The sequence below is a fragment of the Danio rerio genome, chromosome 6 (assembly GCF_052040795.2).
Source record: "Danio rerio strain M-AB ecotype USA chromosome 6, GRCz13ab, whole genome shotgun sequence".
Taxonomy (NCBI): Eukaryota; Metazoa; Chordata; class Actinopteri; order Cypriniformes; family Danionidae; genus Danio; species Danio rerio.
The window spans coordinates 31443994-31466481 of NC_141026.1; the positions used below are offsets into that span (position 1 = coordinate 31443994).

At 32.3% G+C, this 22488-nt stretch overlaps 1 protein-coding gene across 1 annotated transcript; it reads right to left on the reverse strand.

The window, feature by feature from the left end:
- Nucleotides 1-9327: 9327 nt before the first annotated feature.
- Nucleotides 9328-21524, reverse strand: dpt (dermatopontin). Its single transcript, NM_001030085.4, has 4 exons — nt 21129-21524; nt 10169-10294; nt 9915-10022; nt 9328-9803 (listed from the first exon to the last, which is right to left on the reverse strand). The coding sequence occupies exons 1-4, from the start codon at nt 21416-21418 to the stop codon at nt 9737-9739; spliced, it is 591 nt and encodes a 196-aa protein (NP_001025256.4). The 5' UTR covers nt 21419-21524; the 3' UTR covers nt 9328-9736.
- Between the last annotated feature and the right edge of the window lie 964 nt (nt 21525-22488).

Sequence of the window (22488 nt, forward strand, 5' to 3'; positions counted from 1 at the left end):
CTTTCTTCTTTCATTTAACTGAACTAGTCTGCAGTAACGAAAACAGGAGACTCAAACCAAAAAGTGTCTCAGGGTTATACAAAGAGTGGCCAATACAAAACACATAGATTTCTGATATCTGTAATAATAATAACGAAATAATAATCTGTAATAATAATACCGAATTTTGTTAAAAAAACTGAGTTATATCCAAATACACATGCTGTGCCCCATACGGTCTGAAACCTGACAGGTGGACAATTCTAAGCTTGTTTTTAATAAAACAAATATAAATATGCAACTAATAAAAATACTGCTAATAATAATAGCATTATACAAAAGCAAATTGTCATGGATAATCTGAAAAAGCCCTTAAAGATAAAAAAAGGCATGAAAGTATGGTTTTTAAATTCATGTAAGCTAAAAAAAAAGTTTTGTAATATTTTAATCCTTTATATTTATATCCCATATATATCCTTATTATACCCTATATATATTCTTAATATTTCAATTATTTTTCATTTGTAAAGATATTTGTGTATTGCTCTACATCTTGTGTGTATTAAGCAGTGTGTAAGCGAGGCGCACAACTATTGTGCTCTGCGCTGGATCATAGACCGGCTTTGTTCTGGTCTATTGAAAAATCTATTATAGTTTCTCAAAATAGCAACGCGCCAGCAATGCACCTTAGAAAGCCTTCCTTTTTAGACTAGAACGCCTATGGGCGCACATTTGAGCGCAAATGCATTTGCTATCCAAACAGCGTGGGGCAAAACGCCAAAACAACTCTTGCACCAAGCTGAAACTAGCAAACAACAACTTGCGCCACATTGCGCCACGTGTATGATAGGGCCCTAAGAGTTTTTCTCATCCAAGGGCTTATTATGCAGTCTTTGTCGCCATTTTGTTGATAGACAATGTTAACCGTCTTTGCTCTGCTGACAGGCTAATGGAGATTTATATAAATATTTAAAATAGACACTATTGTTATAAATAAACTGCATAGTTTCAATCTAAACAACTACATTCTCACCTAAAAAAACTCAAAATTATGTCATCCAACAGCAGCAATATTTGTCAGACTGTAGTAAATTTATATCTGCTGTCACTCTATGTGGGCGGAGTAACACACAAAAGTGAAGAGGCTGTACAAGTTCTGATATCAGGCTATCAGCCAATTGGATATGAGAACCAGACAGTACTGTTGTATAAATATATATTAAATATATAAATATATATATATATATATATATATATATATATATATATATATATATATATATATATATATATATATATATATATATATATATATATATATTTCAACCTATTTGTAAATATTTGCAATTCTGATGGTTGAAAACAAAAGAAGGAGCAACACAGTTGCTCAGTGGTTAGCACTGTTGCCTCACAGCAAAAAGGTCACGGATTCGAGTCCCGGCTGCGTCAGTTGGCATTTCTGTGTGGAGTTTGCATGTTCTCCCCTTGTTGGTGTGGGTTTTCTAAAGGTGCTCCCCAACAGTCTAAAGACATGTGGTATATGTGAATTGAATAAAATAAATTGGCTGTTGTGAATGTATGTAAAAGAGTGTGTATGGATGTTTCCCAGTGCTGGGTTGCGGCTGAGAGGGCATCCTCTGTGTAAAACTTGCTGGATAAATTGGTGGCTTTGAAATTGGCTGTCAAAACCACTAATAGATAAAGGGACTATGTCGAAAGGAAAATGAATGAATAAATGAATAAATGAATGAATGAATGAATGAAAAAATAAGAGAAATATATGTTGCATATATGACATATATGTGAAATTCAAATATGAGCTTGTATGTCAAATATGTAATTTGCATATATTTACATAAATCAGATTTCTATGTGGGTTGTGTCAATTTGACCAGAATTTAACTTTGAAACAGAGAGGTCATGGTCTGGTGTGTGGCATGTTTTAGTGTACACAGTATGTATCTTTTCATTGTCACACAGGTACGAACGTAGGACTATGAAAACCTGTTGACAGCTCGGAAATGAGATGTTATCAGGCAGGATCCCGACTTTCACCTTTCCTGTACTACTGACTTGTCTTGTGACTGGACACAAAGAACAATGGAGGAGGTGAGCACAGGAAGGAGAAAAGACAGAAAGGAGGAAAGAGGAGGGAACGAGCAGTTCGTGGAGTATGTAAGGTCAGCAGAGTTAGGTTTCCTGCTTGAGCTGAAATCTCCTCTACAACCATTAACACAAGTGACTCAAGCACCAAGTTTTCTCCTACTATTAACCACAGAGGTTACCAAAGGGCTCATGTAGGTCAATTCCCAGAGCCCAGTATATCTCAATAATGCTATATTTGTTTTAGTGAGTGTGTTTTTTTTTTTGAGTGAAACATTAGCGTTGTTGTCAAAACTTTGGGGTGGATGCCACTTATACTTCAGCAGTCTGTGTGTTTACGCAAGTGTTCACACATTGAAGTGGTTAGGGGTGTCGTATTTTAATAGCTAACCTAGACCCTCAGAGTTGTAAGAAGATATTTACTCCTGCAGAAAGAATGGGATGGGGGTATTTACACTGACCTGTACCACAGTATGAGCTTGGAAAGGTCTTGTTTTTTCTTCAGCCATTTTTTTGTCCTGCTCAACAATAGAGGGAATGGGGAAATATGGAAAAATATGGGGGCATTTACACAAAACCATTTTCAACAGAAATAATTTAAGCATTTGCTATTGGTTTACATCAATGCAGTGTTATGTTTTTGAAAAGGATCCTGCATTATTTGTGTATAAACTATAGCAGTGTGAGTTTGTGAAAACTGTGACATTGTGTGCCTACATATTACCCTAAAACATATTTGTACCCTAAAAGAAATATTTGCTTTGAAGGGATGGTTCTGTATTTGTTTGCTTTCATTCTGTCATGAAACTATTTGAATATATAATACAATCAGAATCAATTTTCAACAAACATTATATAGATATTAATGTCTATGCAAATACCATACACTGAAAAAAATCTGTAATTTTACAGTTTATTTCTGGCAGCTGGGGTGCCAAAAAAAAGTAAAACCGTGGCCATTAAATTATAGAAATTTACCATAAAATAACAGCCATTAAATTATAGAACAATTTACGGCAAAAGAATAACCATTAAATTATAGAAATTTACTGTAAAAAAATTAACATTTATTTATAGAGATTTACCATAAAATAACAACCATTAAATTATAGAAATTTACTGTAAAATAACGGACATTAAATTATAGAAATTTACCATAAAATAACAACCATTAAATTATAGAAATCTACCATAAAATAAATACTATTAAATTATAGAAATTTACCATAAAATAACAGCCATTAAATTATAGAAATTTACCGTAAAATAACAAACATTAAGTTATAGAATTTTACCAAAAAATAATGACCATTTAATTATGGAAATTTTCCGTAATATAATGGACATTAAGTTATAGAAATTTACCAAAAATCATGGACATTAAATTATAGAAATTTACTGTAAAAGAATGACCATTAAATTTTAGAAATTTACCGCAAAATAATAACCATTAAATTATAGAAATTTAACATAAAATAACGGACATTAAATTATAAAAAATTACCGTAAAATAACGAACATTAAATTATAGAAATTTACCATAAAATAACGGACATTAAATTATAAAAAATTACCGTAAAATAACGAACATTAAATTATAGAAATTTACCATAAAATAATGGACATTAAATTATAAAAATTTACCGTAAAATAACGAACATTAAATTGTAGAACTTTACCATAAAATAACAGACATTAAATTATAGAAATTTACCATAAAATAACAGCCATTACATTATAGAAATTTACTGTAAAAAAATCCATTAAATTATAGAAATTTACCGTAAAATAATGACCATTAAATTATAGAAATTTACCATAAAATAACAGACATTACATTACAGAAATTTCCTTAAATTTAAATTATTGTAATTCAACCTCTGTTATTTTACAGTAAATTTTTGTAATTTAACAACTGTTATTTTACTCTTTTTTTCAGGCACCCCAGCTGCTGAAAATAAACCATAAAATTACAGATTTTTTTACAGTGTAATTGAATAGTATTTAAGTGTAAAATGTAATGTAAATGTTTTAAATATGCTGTACATTGTAAAAAGAAATCTGTAATTTTGTAGGTTTTTGCAGCCGCTGGGGTGCCGGAAAAAACATTGTAAAATGACAGGCATAGGCGTTAAATTTCAGAAATTTGCTTAAATTTAAATTTCTGTTAAACTTCTATAATTTAACGTCTGTTGTTTTACAGTAAATTTCTTTAATTTATCAACTGTTATTTTACTATTTTTTTCCCAGCACCCCAGCTGCTGCAAAAAACTCCTGATTTATTTTACAGTGTATATTGTACAGTTCCTTACTGTACACTAAGTTTAAAAATACTGTTGATATAATATAGATAAATTATTGTTACAATTAACTATACTTACATTATCTTAACTTTTTTCTTGCTTCAAATGTCATTGATCACAGGTATTTAGCTTACTCAAAACTTAAAAACTTAAACTCAAAATCTTCTTGTGTTCAACAGAAGAAATAAACTCATAAAGGTTTATAAACACTTGAAGGTGAGAAAATGTTAATTTCTTTGGTGAACTACACCTTTAATAATCATTATTGCTAAATGTTAGCTGGTAGCTGGTGTCTTAAATCTGAAAATATACTGTTGAAAGATATTTTTAGAAAGGGAGAGGCAGAAAAGCTTAGATTTAGGCATAGTTGAGAAATTTTTATTTAATTTAGTAAAGTGAATATTTTGTAGCACTAAATGTGTCTTTTTTTTTACTTACATATTTTTTTCACCGATCTGAACATTTGTTCCATCAGAGAAAAAAATAAAACTGGTTTCAATCAACCCTTCAGCTTTCATGAATAGTTTCATGTATGTTTGGTTGTTTGTTTGTTCTTTGTTCATTTTTTTGAGTGTGTTTGTAATTTTACAGGATGATATTTTCATGTTTATAGCATAATAAATTGGAGGGAAAGGAGTTCCATTCTTTGTTTTTGGTTTAAATTTACAGTACACAATATCAAATACTCAAAATGTCAGCCTAACCTCTTTTGAAACAAGTTATTGGCTAAATCTGTTTGGCTTAAGTAAACCCTTTCGCCATTTTTCAGAGCTTTCATCGTATTTGCCATCTGTCTATTTTCTCTTGCCCTTAAATGTGGCGTCTCCTCGCATTTATCCCATAATTACAGCTGAGACAGGTTCCAGAACCCATCACCACTCTAACAAAGTTTTATTCTCGTTCCTGCAAACGACCATAATTACAACATTGCCATTCAAACAGAATTTGCCTATTGATTATGCATATATGTAATCCTGCATAGTTAAATCTCACAATGAGATGGGGCGGAAGAAAACGTCAGGCCGAATGACCTGCTGAACCCATTGCTCCTGTGAAAGTCACAGACAGTGTCGGCTCTCCCCAAAGAGAAGACTTGACTTGGGTACAACCATGTCACTTTGTGATGCTTGGCTTCATGCCTGAACTCGGCAGCTGCCATAAATAAACAGTGTTGAGAGTCACTGGCCTAAACCCAACCACGTCTACACTGGACGACGGCGTATGGACTGCTGGACAGAATCTGGCTCCACACTGGAAGCAGTGACCCTCTCTTTAACCCGATTTACTTCAATGCTCAACCATGGCTGAGAAACACTCAGTAAAAAGTAAAAAGGGGGTGAAGAAATAGACAATAAAACATAAAATTCATCCCTTCTACATTCTGTAAAAGACCTTGTTCTCTAACAAAACATACAAATGCAAAGGCCATAGTATATCAGGTCCTACTTCAGGTTTCTTTAACTATACTTTAACTATAACTTTGTTTTTGTATTTTAAACTATAACTTGAAACTACTTGTTACAGTGTAGTTATTGTGTTTATATGTTAAAATGCAAACTATACACTATCACTCAAAAGTTTGGGGTCAATAGGATTTTTAAATGTTGTAAAATAAGCTTATCCAGCTCACCAAGGCTGCATTTATTTAATCAAAAATACAGTACGAATTGTAAAATTGTGAAATGAGTCACATGATCCTTCAGAAATTACTCTGATATTCATTATTATTTTTATTATTATTATTATGAATGCTAATGAAACTACATACAATAAGAAAGCAGTTACTTAACATTTTAATAAATATTTAACAAATTTTTTTTACATTTAATAAATGCTATTTTAATTTAAAAAAAATTATTTTCCTTAAAAAAAAACATAAAAACTGACCCCAAACTTTTGATCGGTAGTGTATTTGCTGCTATTGAGGGAGTAAATAATTAAGGTGGAGGTTAGGCTTACTGGTATGGGTAGATTACAGCGTTAGTTGGTGGTCAAATAAGCCACATATATCTGGTAAACAAATCATTGTTCATCATCACAAATCATGGCGCTACATAAAAACATGAAGTTACATAAAACAAAGCACCAAGAGTTTGGTTTGGCACGATTTGTAGGAATTTGAAAATTCTTTGAACCATTTAAGTTATGTAAGTACATACACTACCAGTAGTTGTTTTTTTTAATGTTTTTTTTTTTTTTTTTGAAAATGATTCTGTTCATCAAGGCGGCATTTATTAAATGTAAAAAAAAATTGTTAAATATTTATTTATTAAATTAATTACTTATTGTATGTAGTTTCAAATGAAATTCTTACTCCAGTCATTATTGCTTTTATTACTATTACCATTATTATAATTAATAAAATTTAAAATATTTTAATAATAATAACAATAATAATTAATTTTAGAGTGATTTCTGAAGGATCATATGACTCTGAATACTGGAGTAATGAAGCTGAAAAATCATCTTTAAAATCACTGGAATAAGTTTTACAATTTGTTCTGTATTTTTGATGAAATAAATGCAGCTTTGGTGAGCAGGATAAGCTTATTTTAAAACATTTAAAAATCCTACTGACCCCAAACTTTGAACGTTAGTGTAAGTCATCAAAATATATAACACAGTTTTAGTGGTTTTGGCATATTTTAATGAAAAAAACAATTACTGTGCTAACTGTACTGTATAGTTTTACAGTTTAAAGATTTGATGTAATGAGTAGGGAAAATGTTAAGGACTGTAAGTATAATTTAGCAGTATGGGCAAAGTTTAGGCATGCTTTATAGGGTCGATTTTCCTGGGATGATACAGGTTTGAGAGATAGTTAAGGTTAGAGACCTGCTTGGTTGTATACATTCTAAAAATGCTGGATTGTTTCAACCAGCATTGACTGGTTGGGGTAAAAGACACAATTAAAGGCAGGGTTAAAAGTTAAAGTTACTGTAGGTGCAGCTGATATTCATTAAGGGTTGAGAAATTGATAAGTGCAATCCACAGTGTAATTATTATAAGTGTATTTAGTTGCAATTGAGGAGTTGAGATGTAAACACCTCTACGTGCCATCTGAAATCTTCTTACAATATGAGCATCACATGTTTGTGCTCAGTTATTTAACATTTAAGAGAACCTATTACACCCTTTTCTACATAATGTAAAATAATATTTATCACATAATAAAATGTGATGGCTCACATTCCGCTTAAAATAATATTTTTTTTATTCCTTAAACTGCTCCTTTTAGGCTTTAATCCATATTTAGCTTTTACGGTGACTGTTGCTTTAAATTCAAATGAAATTGTGCTCTTAAACCTCTTTTCAAAAGAGCTACAAACTGATAATGTAAAAAAAAAAAGTGTCTTAGAAGAAGGTTGTCTGTGGAGACTCATTTGTGCATCCTAAAACTTAACCTTATTGCACCTTACAGCACAAAAACTCTAATGGCGAATGATTGCTTCTCACTTGACACTAATGGGCAGGACTTTCCTCCTCTGATGACATGTACAAAGGGAGAATGTCAATCAAAGGGTTTCTGCAGACATAAAAAATAGAATCAATATACTTTAACCATTAAAGGCTGGCTATATTCACACACTGTTGCCAAACAACTGTGTTTAAATCAATTATAAAAGTAATGTTTGCATAATAGGCCTCTTTAAAAGAAATTAAAAGAACCTTCCCATCGCCCTAAAGGTAAAATTACTGAATCTACACACAAAAATTCAATCAAAATGCTTATTTAAAATGTCAGAATGCCACTTAGAGGTGTTTCCAGCGTTTTTAGAATGTATACACCAAACTTGTCTCCAACCTTAACCATCTCTTAAGGGCTTTTGGATCTGAACTCTTTAATTGTAACTAAAGCAGATATACATGCATGTACACAATAAGTGCATTATCTCAAATGAATAATTTAATTATTAATATATAGTAGCTAACAGCTACTAAAATTATACTACAGCATAAAGTGAGTCCATTAATCATATTTACTATGTTCTTTAGTCTGTTTCTTGTTTCACAAGCTCATTCAACATAAAGAGGAAAGTGTTTACTCAATTAAAATAATCTGGGGCACGATCTAACACACTTGTCCAATCTATAATTATCTCACTCACTGAGAAAGGCACACCCAGTACAGGCACAAACACACATCAGTTTTTCTGCACCACATCACATCATCAGTAATGAAGGGTCAGAATGAAGGTGTATTTATTTAGGTTGTGAATTTGAGTGTTCAATCTGGATGTGATGCAACTCAAAAGCTGTGTAATATGACGAAATGACAGGAAATATCTAAATTGTCCTTTCAGGCAAGGTCTGATTCCCGAGACAAATGACTCAAAAGAGTCTGTTAACCAGAGCATGACCAGTTAAGTTCAAATCATGAACAAATGAATCTTAAAATTTTAACAAATCCAAAATAGTTGTCTGATGCTCAAATGAATGACTAATGAAATAAATAAATCTCTCATGAATCATCAATAAGCTAAACTAAATCAAGTTACTGAAATTATTTCATTTTTATTTTCGTCTGCCAAAAATAATAAACTAGAATAACTGATATTTGGGGCAACATGGTGGTTCAGTGGTTAGGAATGTCGCCTCATGACAAGAAGATTGCTAGCTCGTGTCCCAGCTGGACCAGTTGGCATTTCTGTGTGGAGTTTGTATGCTCTCCCTGTGTTTGTGTGGGTTTCCTCAAATGCAAACAACCTAAATTATTAGTAGGTGTTTTCTCAAACAAACTCTCAAATTCAATGTTCAGGTAAAAATCAGTATGCAGTATTTATAAAAGCAACAGTTGAACCCATACACAGAGATCAGATATCTGGCCACATCTGCTGCAGAAATAAGTCACTTGTTCAAGCAAACTAGAAAACAGATGGGAAAAGGGTGAAGAGGTAAACAGCCACAATGTGTATTGCACAACACACACACACACACAAAATGGGACAAGCTTCTGCTTTATTAGTTTTATTCTATTTTCCAGAGATATCAGTATTTTAATAATGTTTTGAGCAACAGATTTTAGTGTTCGTAGTGCTGTAATGTAAACTGTTACACTATCTGTTTAAGTAATACTCGATTTATTTAACTTTATGCCGTTTTTATTACATGGCTGAATTACACAACTGTATGTAAAAGCTATTTATAAAAGACAACAATATAAAAAAGCTCATTTCTTTTTTTTTCTATTTTAAAATGATTACATTTATTTGTTAAAAAATGAAAATAAGTAAACTTGCAGCAAAATCAAGGACATGGCAATCAATGCAAGATTATACAGAACTTGTAAACTTTAAAGCTAATGCTAAATTGGAGTATGACATGTTTTCTGTTAGTGCTAGTGAATGCAGTCAGTAGTTTTGAAACTGACAATCAAAGTCTGTCATTCGGCACAGGATGTACTTCCACTGCCGATCCCTGCAATACATGAAAAAGTCAATAGACAACAATTTAGCAAGCAGTAACAACCCTAAAAATGCTTTAGGTGCAAAACATTCCAATAAAAAAGACAACAGTGTTCATACAGACCTCAGTACACCACTGAAAGTAGTTTGAGCCCCTCTAATGAAGTAGCCGTAACTGGGAACCACCATCTCACCCTCTTCTCTGTAGTACTCTGGAACATCATACGTCTTCCTGTGCATAAACCATCAATATGCAATTACGGGAAGGTTTTAAATTACATGGAAAAAAATCCTATTGTCTCGTTTTAATCTAATCTCTATTATGTCCATTATGGCGAATGACTCAGTGTGTTGTTTGTTAACTCTATGAGAACTCACCAGCAGGAATAGGGGCACCTTTGAGCATATCGACAGCAATAGAACTGCCATTCTCGATCCAGAACCGCTTCAAAATACTTACTCTGCACTCCTGCTACCAGTCCATTACTAGTACAAACTGAAGACCTGTAATGTAGAGAATACAGAAAGGGCTCTTATACTGACCGAAGAGGCTGAACAACAAGTGTATGTTATTTGCTAAGCATAGTTTACCATGAAATTAAAATGTACTCAACATTTACAACATTTATCCTTAAGTGAATCCAAACTTTTATGATTGTTTGTCTTTTATTGGATACAAAGGTATTTTGAAGAAAGCTGGTTAACATTTCTCAAATTTATTTATATATATATATATATATATATATATATATATATATATATATATATATATATATATATATATATATATATATATATATATATATATATATATATATATATATATATATATATATATATGTTTAAAAGAGTTTCAAACATTTAGATGATGACAGATTTATTCCTGTAAATGAATATGAATCTTTCAAAAGAAAGCTTTGGAGTTTTGGGGTTTTCTGAGGGCTCAAAGAGACTGTCTGTCCCACATGTGGCATGTGGTGGTGTGAGGTTGTCTTGTGTGAATCTTTCTGTTTATGCTGAAGGACTAACTAAAATACCAAAAGCAACGTGTGTCTGACAAACATGCATAAATAAAGTAATAGTTCTGTCCCTTTCCAAACTTCAATTTGCTATTAGAGGTCTTTGAAGGAAGTATTTTCATGACGGTGAGTGATGCATTATAAGCTGATGCATTGTTCAATAAGCAGTTTGAGTAAATTATTCATTAAGTCAATTGACTTTCCCTCAGCTTAGTCCCTGCTAAGGGATCGCCACAGGGGAATGAACTTCCATTTACTCTGTCACATGTTTTACCAGTGGATGACCTTCATTGTGCAACCAAGCTAACTGTGCACTCTAATTGTGCTGGGAAACACCCATTAACATTCTCATAATCTTATTCACATTCATAAACTACGGCTAAATTAAGCCCTGTCCACATGTACATGAGTAATTTCAAAACTGCAGTTTTTGCTACGTGTTTGTTTGTTTGTTCACACAAAAACCCAGATGACTGAAATCGAATGTTTTTAAAAAACTCTAGCCAGGGTTAATATTTTCAGAAACTATGGGTACAGTGTGGTTGAATGGCCACTACAACATGAGTTTTTTTTTTTCTTATGACATCTGCGTGTGTGCTGTTTTCTACTTTCTGATTTGCCTACACGACTGGTTTCACACCAAACATGGAACACAGACTTGAGGCAAATTGTGCATGTTTATGGCACGTATTGTGTATTTCATGTCGTTCACACCACAGGATGGTCATCTGGCTTTGTTTTAATTTTGCATTGTATTCATTGTACTTTTGCAAATATGTAATTCCATGTTTGGTGTCAGCATAAAAATACGGTGTGTGTATGATCTTAGTTTTATTCAATTTACATTTAGCACATCACAGGGATGTTTCATTTTTTCCAGAAAGAGTCAATAGTATCTGGATGCAGCCTTTATGATGCAAGCTGAGATTGCATCTCCCAGAGATGTAATGTCAGACACAGTGCACTCAATATAGCTAGTGACATCACTGTGATGGGTAGGGTTAGGGGTGTGGTTGGGTGAGCCCATTCAAAAGCATTGCATGCAGCTCAGATTGCATCTGCACTGAGTCTGCAGCCAGACCTCTCTCGAATGAGTAATCTTTTTTGAACAAATCGATTAAGTTATGGATTCAGTTCAATTTTTTCTTTGACAATTAATCATTATTGTCAAATTTGCACTGTCCTATGCCTCATTTAATAAATACAACTCGCTATTTTGTACCTGAATGTATAAGTAAAATGGTCCAGTGACTCACTCATATACTGTAGGTACTAGGTTCATTCTGAATAAATAATCCTTATTCAAATGAATGAGTGAATGTTTCACTGACTCTATCATAAAGACAATTCACTTGGTCCGTAGCTGAATAAAATAGGCAATATTGCACAAATTGTTGATGATTGTAGACTCATAAAGATGAGTCATTACTCTTAACTTGCTTTTTGTCCAATTAAATGTAGGGCTGTTACACAAACTAGAACTGAAACTAACTGTTATGCCTTTTCATTTAAAAGGGATAGTTCACCAAAAAATATTCATCATTTACTCACCCTTAAGTGGTAGAAACATTTAATAATTTCTTTATTTTGTTGAATGGAAAAGACAATCATTTAAAGAAAGCTGAGAACCGGTAAACGCTGCTGTCATCTAAAGTAGGAAAAAGAAATACTATGAAAGTCAGTGATGACCAGTTTCCAGCATTCTTCAAGATATCTTTTTTTGCGTAGAAACTCAAACAGGTTTGGAGCAAGTGAAGGGAGACTAAATGATGATAGAATTTTCAGTTTTGGGAAAGTTATCCCTTTAACCAAAACAGTTTTTTTGGCAAAATAAACACTTGCAAATAAACTTGTATAAACACAATAAACTTCTGAATATCATATTGTGGCTTGTTAGAGTACCAAGATGTTTACCTGTTATGGCTAGTGTGTTAAATGAGTTTTTCCATGTAATGCAAGCAATTCTAAATTGATTTAAAGAGTCAGTATTTAGAAGTTGTTTGTGTTGTTTGCAAATGTCACCCCCGAGGGTTTTAAGGTTTTCTGTAAATACAGGTTTATTTAGGGTTGCTGCTTGTTTATGGCCCATACAAACTGTTGTCATCACAACAGGGAGCTCTGCACTACTCCCAAGTCACCCGCAGTGCCAGACCTTTGTCATAGCAACGTTAAAGTTATGGGCAACCATTCTACCAATAAGAAACAGGCCAGGGCCTTCTCTCAGAGGAATGCCAGCTATGCTGTAGTGCAAAATCAGATAGGCTGCTCTTATTAGAGTGGAAGAGAAAGCAATACACTAAAAAAATATGCATCTCAGTGAATTATTTTATTATTATTGTGTTATTATTAAACATTTATTACATTTATGAATGTTTTTAGCATATTGATTCTTTCATAAGAGCAGTTTATTTGATTTGCCCTACAGAAATTATTCAAAGTAATACGCTTTTATTTTGCAAGTAAACTTTAAATTGATCAAAGCGTGATGATAAAGACATTTATAAAGTCACAAAACATTTCTATTTCAGTTAAATTATGTTCAACACTTTCTGTTCATCAAAGAAAGTAAAACCAATCTCAGTATTCAACAGATAAAATACTAAAGTCATTGTATATACATTTATTTCAAAGCTTTTGAATGGTAGTTTATAATGCCACAAAAGCTTTTTATTTCAGTTAAATTAGTCAAATAAATTCTGAACAGCATATTGAGAAATATACAGTAGTTATAAATACATTTAGTAACAAATGCAATAAGGCGCAAGACGTGTTTGGCGTGATTTCTTACTATTTTCAGACCAGCGCAACCCTTATTTTCATGTTTTTGCACCACATTGTTTAAACAGCAAATCCATTTGCACCACTTTGTAGGCTCATGGGTGTGAAAAACTGAAATAGATTGACCAAGTAAAAGCTGGTCTAAAGTCCAGCGCCTGTGCTGGTTTAAATGCTTGATACACACAGGATGTACATCAATACACAAATATCTTTACATATAAAAAATAAAGGATTAAAATGTTACAAAATTTATTTTTTACTACATAGATATAAAAACCACTACCTCCATGATTTCATGTCTGGAAATTAGAACAGAATTTTATTCAGATAAACTGAAATAGTTTTGAAACAAATGTTTGTGCTTAACAAATTAAATTAAATATGTAAGCTAATGGATGTCTTCAGTGGTGTGTACAACACTGTTTCCTTATCCATGAAGGTAAAGGAGTAAAGTAAATAGTAAAAGTCAAGTAAAAAGAAAGTAAAGAGGCTGAATAAATGTGGCTCATTCATTATCCTCGCACAGATAGGCTGATTAACTGTTTTCTGGCTAGTGAAGCATTCAGTTTTTCCATTCAGTTCTTCATTTGCAAATTCCATCATGTAAACCGCAAATGTGCCATGTCGTTGACGCAACTGACTCTTAAAGGGAATGTGAGATGAGACTCTGATTGGTTCAATGCATGTTGTTCAAAACACACCCATAACTCACTAATGGAATAAGCACAACCCTGTTAAACCATGTGCTGGGGTGCAAAGCCTATTTTTCGTCTTTTAAATAGCTAAAATGGATTGAGACATGCCCTTAATGTGTTTGCGCTGTGCGCTTTAGACTTTGCACCTAAATAGTTAAAATAGAGTCCTTAGAGTTAAAATAGAGTCAAATAAAATAAATTACCTCTGGATGTTGGTAAGAACCAAATAAACCCATACATGCAATAATAATAATAATAATAATAATAATAATAATAATAATAAGTATCATAATCATCATCATCATCATCATCATCATCTAATTAGTTTATAAATTAAGCTATGTGTAATAAAATTAAATGATACAGGGAAAAGGTATTAAACACATGAAGAAAGAGAGGTGTAAAAAGACAGTGAAAGTCCAGACAGCAGCTGAAATCTCTCAGTAGTTATTCAGCAACCCTCTGCCATTCCTCAATGTAAATGAATATTAACTGCTTCAGTTCAACATCATTACCAGGATGATGAAGATGAAACCAAAGTGAACATTTCAGCAAGACTATCTAAACAGTCTACGAAACTCTCAAAAGGTTTCAAATCAAGAAAATAAGGCTGTAGAATGGCCCAGCCAATCACCTGACTTTAATCCAATGGAAAATACTTAATAAAGATCAAATTTGACAGACAAGGCCCACAAAATTTTCAAGATTTGCACACTGGGTTGAAAAAAAAATTACACCTGAGCAATGGATTATTTCATTCTCCAAATGAGAGTCATCATTAGGCTGCCATCACCAAAAAGACTTTTATATAAAGTTTTTAATTAATTTTCTTCTCATGCTATTTCATTGTTATTAAATAACTATATATTTTTTTTTCAGATTTGTTTTGTTTTGTTTTATGTTTGTATTGTTTTAGTTTTTACCAAAATCTAGTTTAATACCACGTCTGCTCCTTTAGAAATATTATTCCCACAAAAAGAAAAAAGAAAAAACATGATATGTTCAAAACTTACTTTTCTTGCTGTATGTATGTGTGTATTCTATATATGCAGTATGGCTATCTGTTCAGGAAATGTGGAAAAAGTGCATAACTTTGCATAATATGATTTCTTAATTGTAAATTCCCAGCCTGCAGTGAGACTGACAGTTTTTCCCTTTCAAAGTTCCAACAGCAGCAGCAGACACAGGCTGAGGTCTTTGGCACTGGCTTTAAGGAAGTTTCACAAAGTGGGCAGTAGATCAGGGAAAACTATATTGAGTCCAATTAACCCACTGGAAAAATGCTGTGGAGTCAGGCAAGGGAACTTGATGGAACGCTGAGCGGCCCTTGGCGATGTTTCTTATGCCTCTAGAGACTGATCACAGTAACCAGACTTTTCCTGTTCTAACAAGCTGGAAAACTGGTGAAATAAGGTCACTTCTGTCATGAGAGTCAAATCGATTGTAAGTCATCTTAATAGTCTTAATAAACCTAGAGCCAAAGTTCCTGTGATGTATATAATATTTTACCACACATCACATAATCTGAAAGAAATGGAGGAAGGGGAAGAAGATAATATTGTCAAGATATCTGACTTGTTGTATAAAGGAAAAAATCATCAGAGGGCTCTGGGAAATTTTTCAATGTTTCGTCTGGGCAAACATTCACATTCCTGTGGCCAGCTAGAGTCTAGATTGTATTGTCAAACATCAAAGTCTGTTCAAGAAACATATTGTTCCAAAGCTGCTTTACGAAACAAAAATTTTGCTAGAAAAGATTAGTATCCTTGAGTGAGCATTTCAAAAGTAAAAGTGACAAAAGAAGCAGTCAGTATAATGTTTAAGCTATTAGAATCTGTATTGTAAACTATGCACAACATGCTCTTAAATGCTGCCTTCATTAGGAATTTTATGCTATTATATCAAGGCAGCAGTTATTAATTATGTAAAATCCATTCACACTGTGCCCTGGCATTGCAGTGCTGTGAGAGTAGAATGAGCTTGTTATTCCAGGAAAAGTGTAATCCTTAATGTGTTCAAAACAACAAAGCTTATACTGTTCAGTGCAGAGACTGCTCATAAGCCTTTAAATGGAGGATTTCACTGTGTGAATTAGTCCTGGGCTCTCTGTATAAACCTGGCAATAATGAGAGAATGGTGTGTACAATTATTTTAGAACAACAGACCAAATGTACATGTACTATGGTAGACTGTGAAGTAATGCAATTTTTTATATAATTTTATTTTATTGAACATGAACTTGTCATGTCATCTAAAATATCACAAGCTTATTAGAGAAAACTTTCATATTGCTCCCAGTTATTGCTGTTAATCTGGTAATTATCTGACAACTAACTGAGAGCCTCACTTCCATGAAGAGTTCATTCTTTAATTGTTTTCTTTATTGTAAAAACATGATTTCTGAAAATGACTATGAAACTTTAGTTTGAGTAATTTTAATAACTGTGACCCTGAACAACACAATCAAAAGTCTTAAGTTTCAATTTTGTTTTAATTGAGATTGATACATTGAATTTCTGCTAATGTATGGTTATAGAACAATGTCAGGCCTATATAATATTTTAAATGAATTTTATTTTAGAAATAAAATAAAAATGTATCATAAATCAAATTAGGTTATAGCTATGCAAACTTCAAATCAAAAATTGTGCATTGATTTATTTACAAAATATCTTTATGTAAAATAATCCTTCCTTAATCGTAATCTTTACGTCTTTTTCATTTTGACCCATACAATATATTTTTGGCTATTGCTGAAATTTACCCGTGCAACATGAGAATTGTTTGATTTGCAATACAAAACATAAAAGCATGTTATCTGAAAATTACTAATATTTAATTTAATTCATTTTTTTCTAATAAACTCTTCATATTGCAAAGTTCGTTTTTCATAATACATGCAGAAACCAAAACAGTTACTGCTACACAGTACTAAACTACAGTAATGTAAAAATAACAGTAACGTATGGCTATATACACTTACAGGCCACTTTTTTGGGTTCACCTTACTAGTACCGGTTGGGCCCCCTTTTGCCTTCAGAACTGCCTTAATCCTTTGTGGGATAGATTAAACAAGGTACTAGAAATATTCCTCAGAGATTTTGCTCCATATTGACAAGATAGCATCACGCAGCTGCTGCAGATTTGTTGGCTGCACATCCATGATGCCAATCTCCCGTTCCAACACACGGTGGTTATTTAAGTTACTGTTGCCTTTCTATCAGCTGGAACCAGTCTGGCCATTCTTTTCTGATGACTGGCATCAACAAGGCATTTGCACCCACAGAACTGCTGCTCACTGGATTATATCTATTTTTCGGATCATTCTCTATAAACCCTAGAGATGGTTGTGTGTGAAAATCCCAGTAGATCAGCAGTTTCTGGAATACTCAGACCAGCCTGTCTGGCACCAACAACCATGCTACGTTCAAAGTCACTTAAATTCCCTTTCTTCATCATTCTGAAACTCGGATTAAATTGCAGCAGATCGTCCTGACCATGTCTACATGCATTGTGTTGCTGCCATGTGACTGGCTGATAAGAAATTTGTGTTAACGAGCAGTTGTACAGGTGTACCTAATAAAGTGGCCGTGGGTGTATGTAGAAATGTATGGCCATATATAGCAATAACTGATCTCAGAAATATTAGCAATACAGGTGAGATTGCATGTAATCCAACAGAAATAACAACACGTCAGGGATGAGATGCTGTGCTGGGAATGAACTCCGCAAACTTTGCAGCGCTTCAACAAAAACAAATGCCAAAGTACATCCTATAACATTAAAATGTCACATTGTTTTTCTAAATGAGATGTCATGCTACTAAAAGTGCTTCACAGATATACATTCAAACTTGTCTGAGGCACTTTTGTGGCAGATTGTTAACGTTTCATTTTGGCAGTAAACAAGGCTCTTAAACTTAAGTGTTGCCATTATCTTTCCGTTGGCTTGTGGTTTGGGGAGAACAGCTGACCTGAGGCCAGGATTAAATGACATTTAGGAAATCTGGATTGACCCAAACATCTGCTCGTCTCTCTCCAGTCCTATTTAAGAAACATTCATTGTTTCCCATAAGACAAACAAATTATCATGATGTTGTCAAAGCAAGAACTCGCCTCTGAAAGCTAGCATTAACTTTTTTGCTGTAAACATTCACATCTGAGACTAATCATACATGCAAGAGAGCTCTCCACTGTAGTTAGTGTAAACCAAGCACACACACGCACACCAAAAGTTCTCAGGCACGGTGAGCAGAAAAACATTCACAGTCTGTATAGTGTCAAAACTTGTTCCAAATAACTGTCCAAAATTGGTGATATTCCTTATCTAAGTCTCACATTCATTTATGTTTATGTTTAATAGACACTTGAAGCCAGCGTTAGAGTTAAATTGGCCCCAAATTTTGTTTAATTTAATCTGTACTCTCCATTTATCTCCACTTTTTAAAAAATTATATTGGCTGAAACATCGGGGTGTCATTTAAGGCTTTTCTGTTACAGTAAATGTTATTACACATACGTATTTTTTATTATTATTTTCAAATCACTGTCTAATAGAATATTTTTTTAAATAAAGTTGAAATAAGCTTTCTAAAACTCATATTGCTGAAACATCAGGATTTAATTTAATGATCTTTTCAGCTAGAGTGAATGTTATCATACAAACAAAGACAATCTGTACAGCATCTGTTTAATTGTGTAGCAACTGTCCAAAAAATACCAAAGCATTCCAGTCAAAATTTAAATCCCGAGGAGATTAAGCATTTGCCATAGCTGAACCTATTAAAACAGTTTAGCATTTCATTTCAACTACAGCAACATTACATAAGTTTTAGTTGTGATATCTGATGTCTGTTGCTATTTGCCTTTACATAATTTTTTGATAAATACAGCACAACTGTGATCAACTGTGGTGATTTTTAACTGTGCTTTATGAGGACATGGAAGTTGAGATTAATATTCCTCATCTTAATCAGTCTTTCGTTCATTTATTTGTATTGGTGGGGAGATTTGCAAAATCTCAGTGTTTATTCATCTTTGTTAATGCTAGTTAAAGACAGTAAAGCTGTGCATTGTAGTTCATATTAACTCATTAATTAATGTTAAAAACACAACTTTAATTTTAATGATGATTAGCAATAAATGCAATTCATGTATTGTAAATTTGTCATGTTATAAAAACATTAACTTAGATTATTTTTAAGCCCTTATTGTAAAGTGTGACCTGTTTGTTTGTTTGTTTTTTACATCTAAACAATTTTAATTTATGTATAATGACTGGACATTTAAAATGTCAAAGTCAAAATATATGTAAAAACTAAGCATTTTTGCATTACAACAGTTTTTCAAACTGATCAAAATATTCTATTTAAATGCATCTACATTCTATTCGTATCTCAGTATTAAACACATTTTTCAAAAATGATACTAACTGAAACATCAGGGGCATTTTATGGTATTTTCTTCTACAGTGACGTAAAATGGTATTCTATAAACAATGGATTTTTGCAACACAAAAGATAACAATGTAGTGTTTGCATATAGTACTACTTATAACTAAATAGCTTTCCAAAAAAAAAAGAATATATATATATATATATATATATATATATATATATATATATATATATATATATATATATATATATATATATATATATATATATATATATATATATATATGTGTGTGTGTGTGTGTGTGTGTGCGTTATTGTATAATGATTGTTTGTTCTGTAGATCAACAAAAAATATATACAGCTTAAAGGGGCTAATAATTCTGTCCCTAATTTTTTTTTTTTTAAACGCTTTTATTCTGACCCAAATATTACAAATAAGACTTTCTCCACAAGAAAAAATATTATCAGACATACTGTAAAATTTCCTTGCTCTGTTAAACATCATTTGTAAAATATTTAAAAAAGAATAAAAAATTCAAAGGGGGGCAATATATATATATATATATATATATATATATATATATATATATATATATATATATATATATATATATATATATATATATATATATATATATATATATATACATATATATATATATATATATATATATATATATATATATATATATATATATATATACATACATATATATATATATATATATATATATATATATATATATATATATATATTCATATAGTTTCAGATATAAAAACCTCTAAATGTCATCTGAATTATTTTTAATTTATATTTATATTTTTTTTAAATAAGCATTTGTATCAGGTTCCTGTGTGTAGGTACAGTCATCTTTAAAGTGAAACAACTCAACATAAATAAAGGAGGCTAAGAAAAATATTAATTTTTGATGGAAATTTCAGATGCCACTTAGAGGTTTTTGCATCTGAACTCTTCATACATACATACATACATGCATACATACATACATACATATATATATATATATATATATATATATATATATATATATATATATATATATATATATATATATATATATATATATATATATATATATATATATAAAAATTATTGAAATATATATATATATATATATATATATATATATATATATATATATATATATATATATATATATTTATATATATATATATATATATATATATATATATATATATATATATATATATATATATATATATATATATATATATATATATATATATATATATATTTATATATATTTCAATATTTTAGTATTGAACAGACTTGTTCAATAATGTTAAAGTAATGTTGTAAAATATTATCCAATTGGTCCTTTATCTTTTCTTCAAAGAACATTTTCTTACAAATCATGATAGCAAGGACACATTATATTATCAAACATGTCAATATCATACAGACATACCATTCCATGCCAGCTCTGTTGATGTCGTCCCACCAGCATTCACTGGGCTCTCCCCAGCCGTAAGGAGTCCTTTGACACTCGAAGCTCCACAGCCGGTCCGAGCCTTCCTTCTCACTGAAGTAACTCCTGACTGCCACTAACACCTCACCATGGGGACACTGGAAGTTGAAGCCCTGGCGCCAGGCGTTCACCCAGTCCTCACCACTCTCGTGCATGTAGCCCTGTTGAGTGGTGGTCATGGAGAAAAGCATCAGTAGGCACAGAGCCTGCAGTACATGTGTTGAGCTCATCCTGAAGAGAAACTCTGTGGGACCTCTCAACGCTTCCTCCGTCTTAAAGGAGAACTGGGATGTGCTGTCCAGATGTTCTGCGACTCGATCCAGGGGTGATAATTTTCAACACGAGCAGACATTTATGGTCAGAGATTCAACTTTTTTTTGTATTGTTAAGGAGGTTGATTCCAGCCTCCTCCCAGACCATGCCTCAGACACTGAGCAAGATGTCTTAAAGAGAAATCTCACTTTGCTTCAAGGCCAAACTTTTGTGTAAACGGAGTTTATTTTCAATCTGTCATCCATTGTGTTAAACAGTGGGACGGTAACAGAAATGTTTACAGGAAATTGGAGTGGGAAAATTAGTTATCTTCAATGAAATATGCTGTAAAAGTGAAAACTATATTTCCAGCTGATCTGAAACTGTATTTGTTGGATGACTAAAATCTAAATTATTTGATCATTTGACCATTGGAAAATCACATTTCTATGCACACTGCAATATGACAACATAAAAAGTCTCCATTCACGTTATTCCAGTACTGCAGATTTAAAATTGGTAATCTTTGAATTCATCCAAGGGATTACACTGCACTGGTTTCACACCTTCATGTGATGCTAATTCGCAGGTCAGAGATCAGCATACTTGAACTTTGAAACAGTGAAATGACTCAAGAATTATGAATAGATTTTAATTCACAACTAAAAACACACAGGAGAATACAACAAAAACCACACTAAAAACAATCCTAAGCGAGAGAACTGAACCATGAGGTGTATTTACACCGAGAACGCAACAAGACATGCTATAAATCACAGGTTACAAGAGAAACAAACAAGAATCAGAATCTAGAATTAAACAAAGCTGGGAAACAGGAACTAACCACATGAGAACAGAATGTCAAAATAAAAGCAAACAGAACAAAATCATAGCATCACCTGAGGTGAGTGCTTGTTTCATAGAAAAATGTCTAACCAAGGGGGTGCGAGAGGGTCTTAGGGCTGGACAAGGAACTGTTGAAGTTGACAAAAGATGCCAAAACAGGGCAGAGTGAAAAGAAGCTTTGGGGAAATGGACTGAATTATGA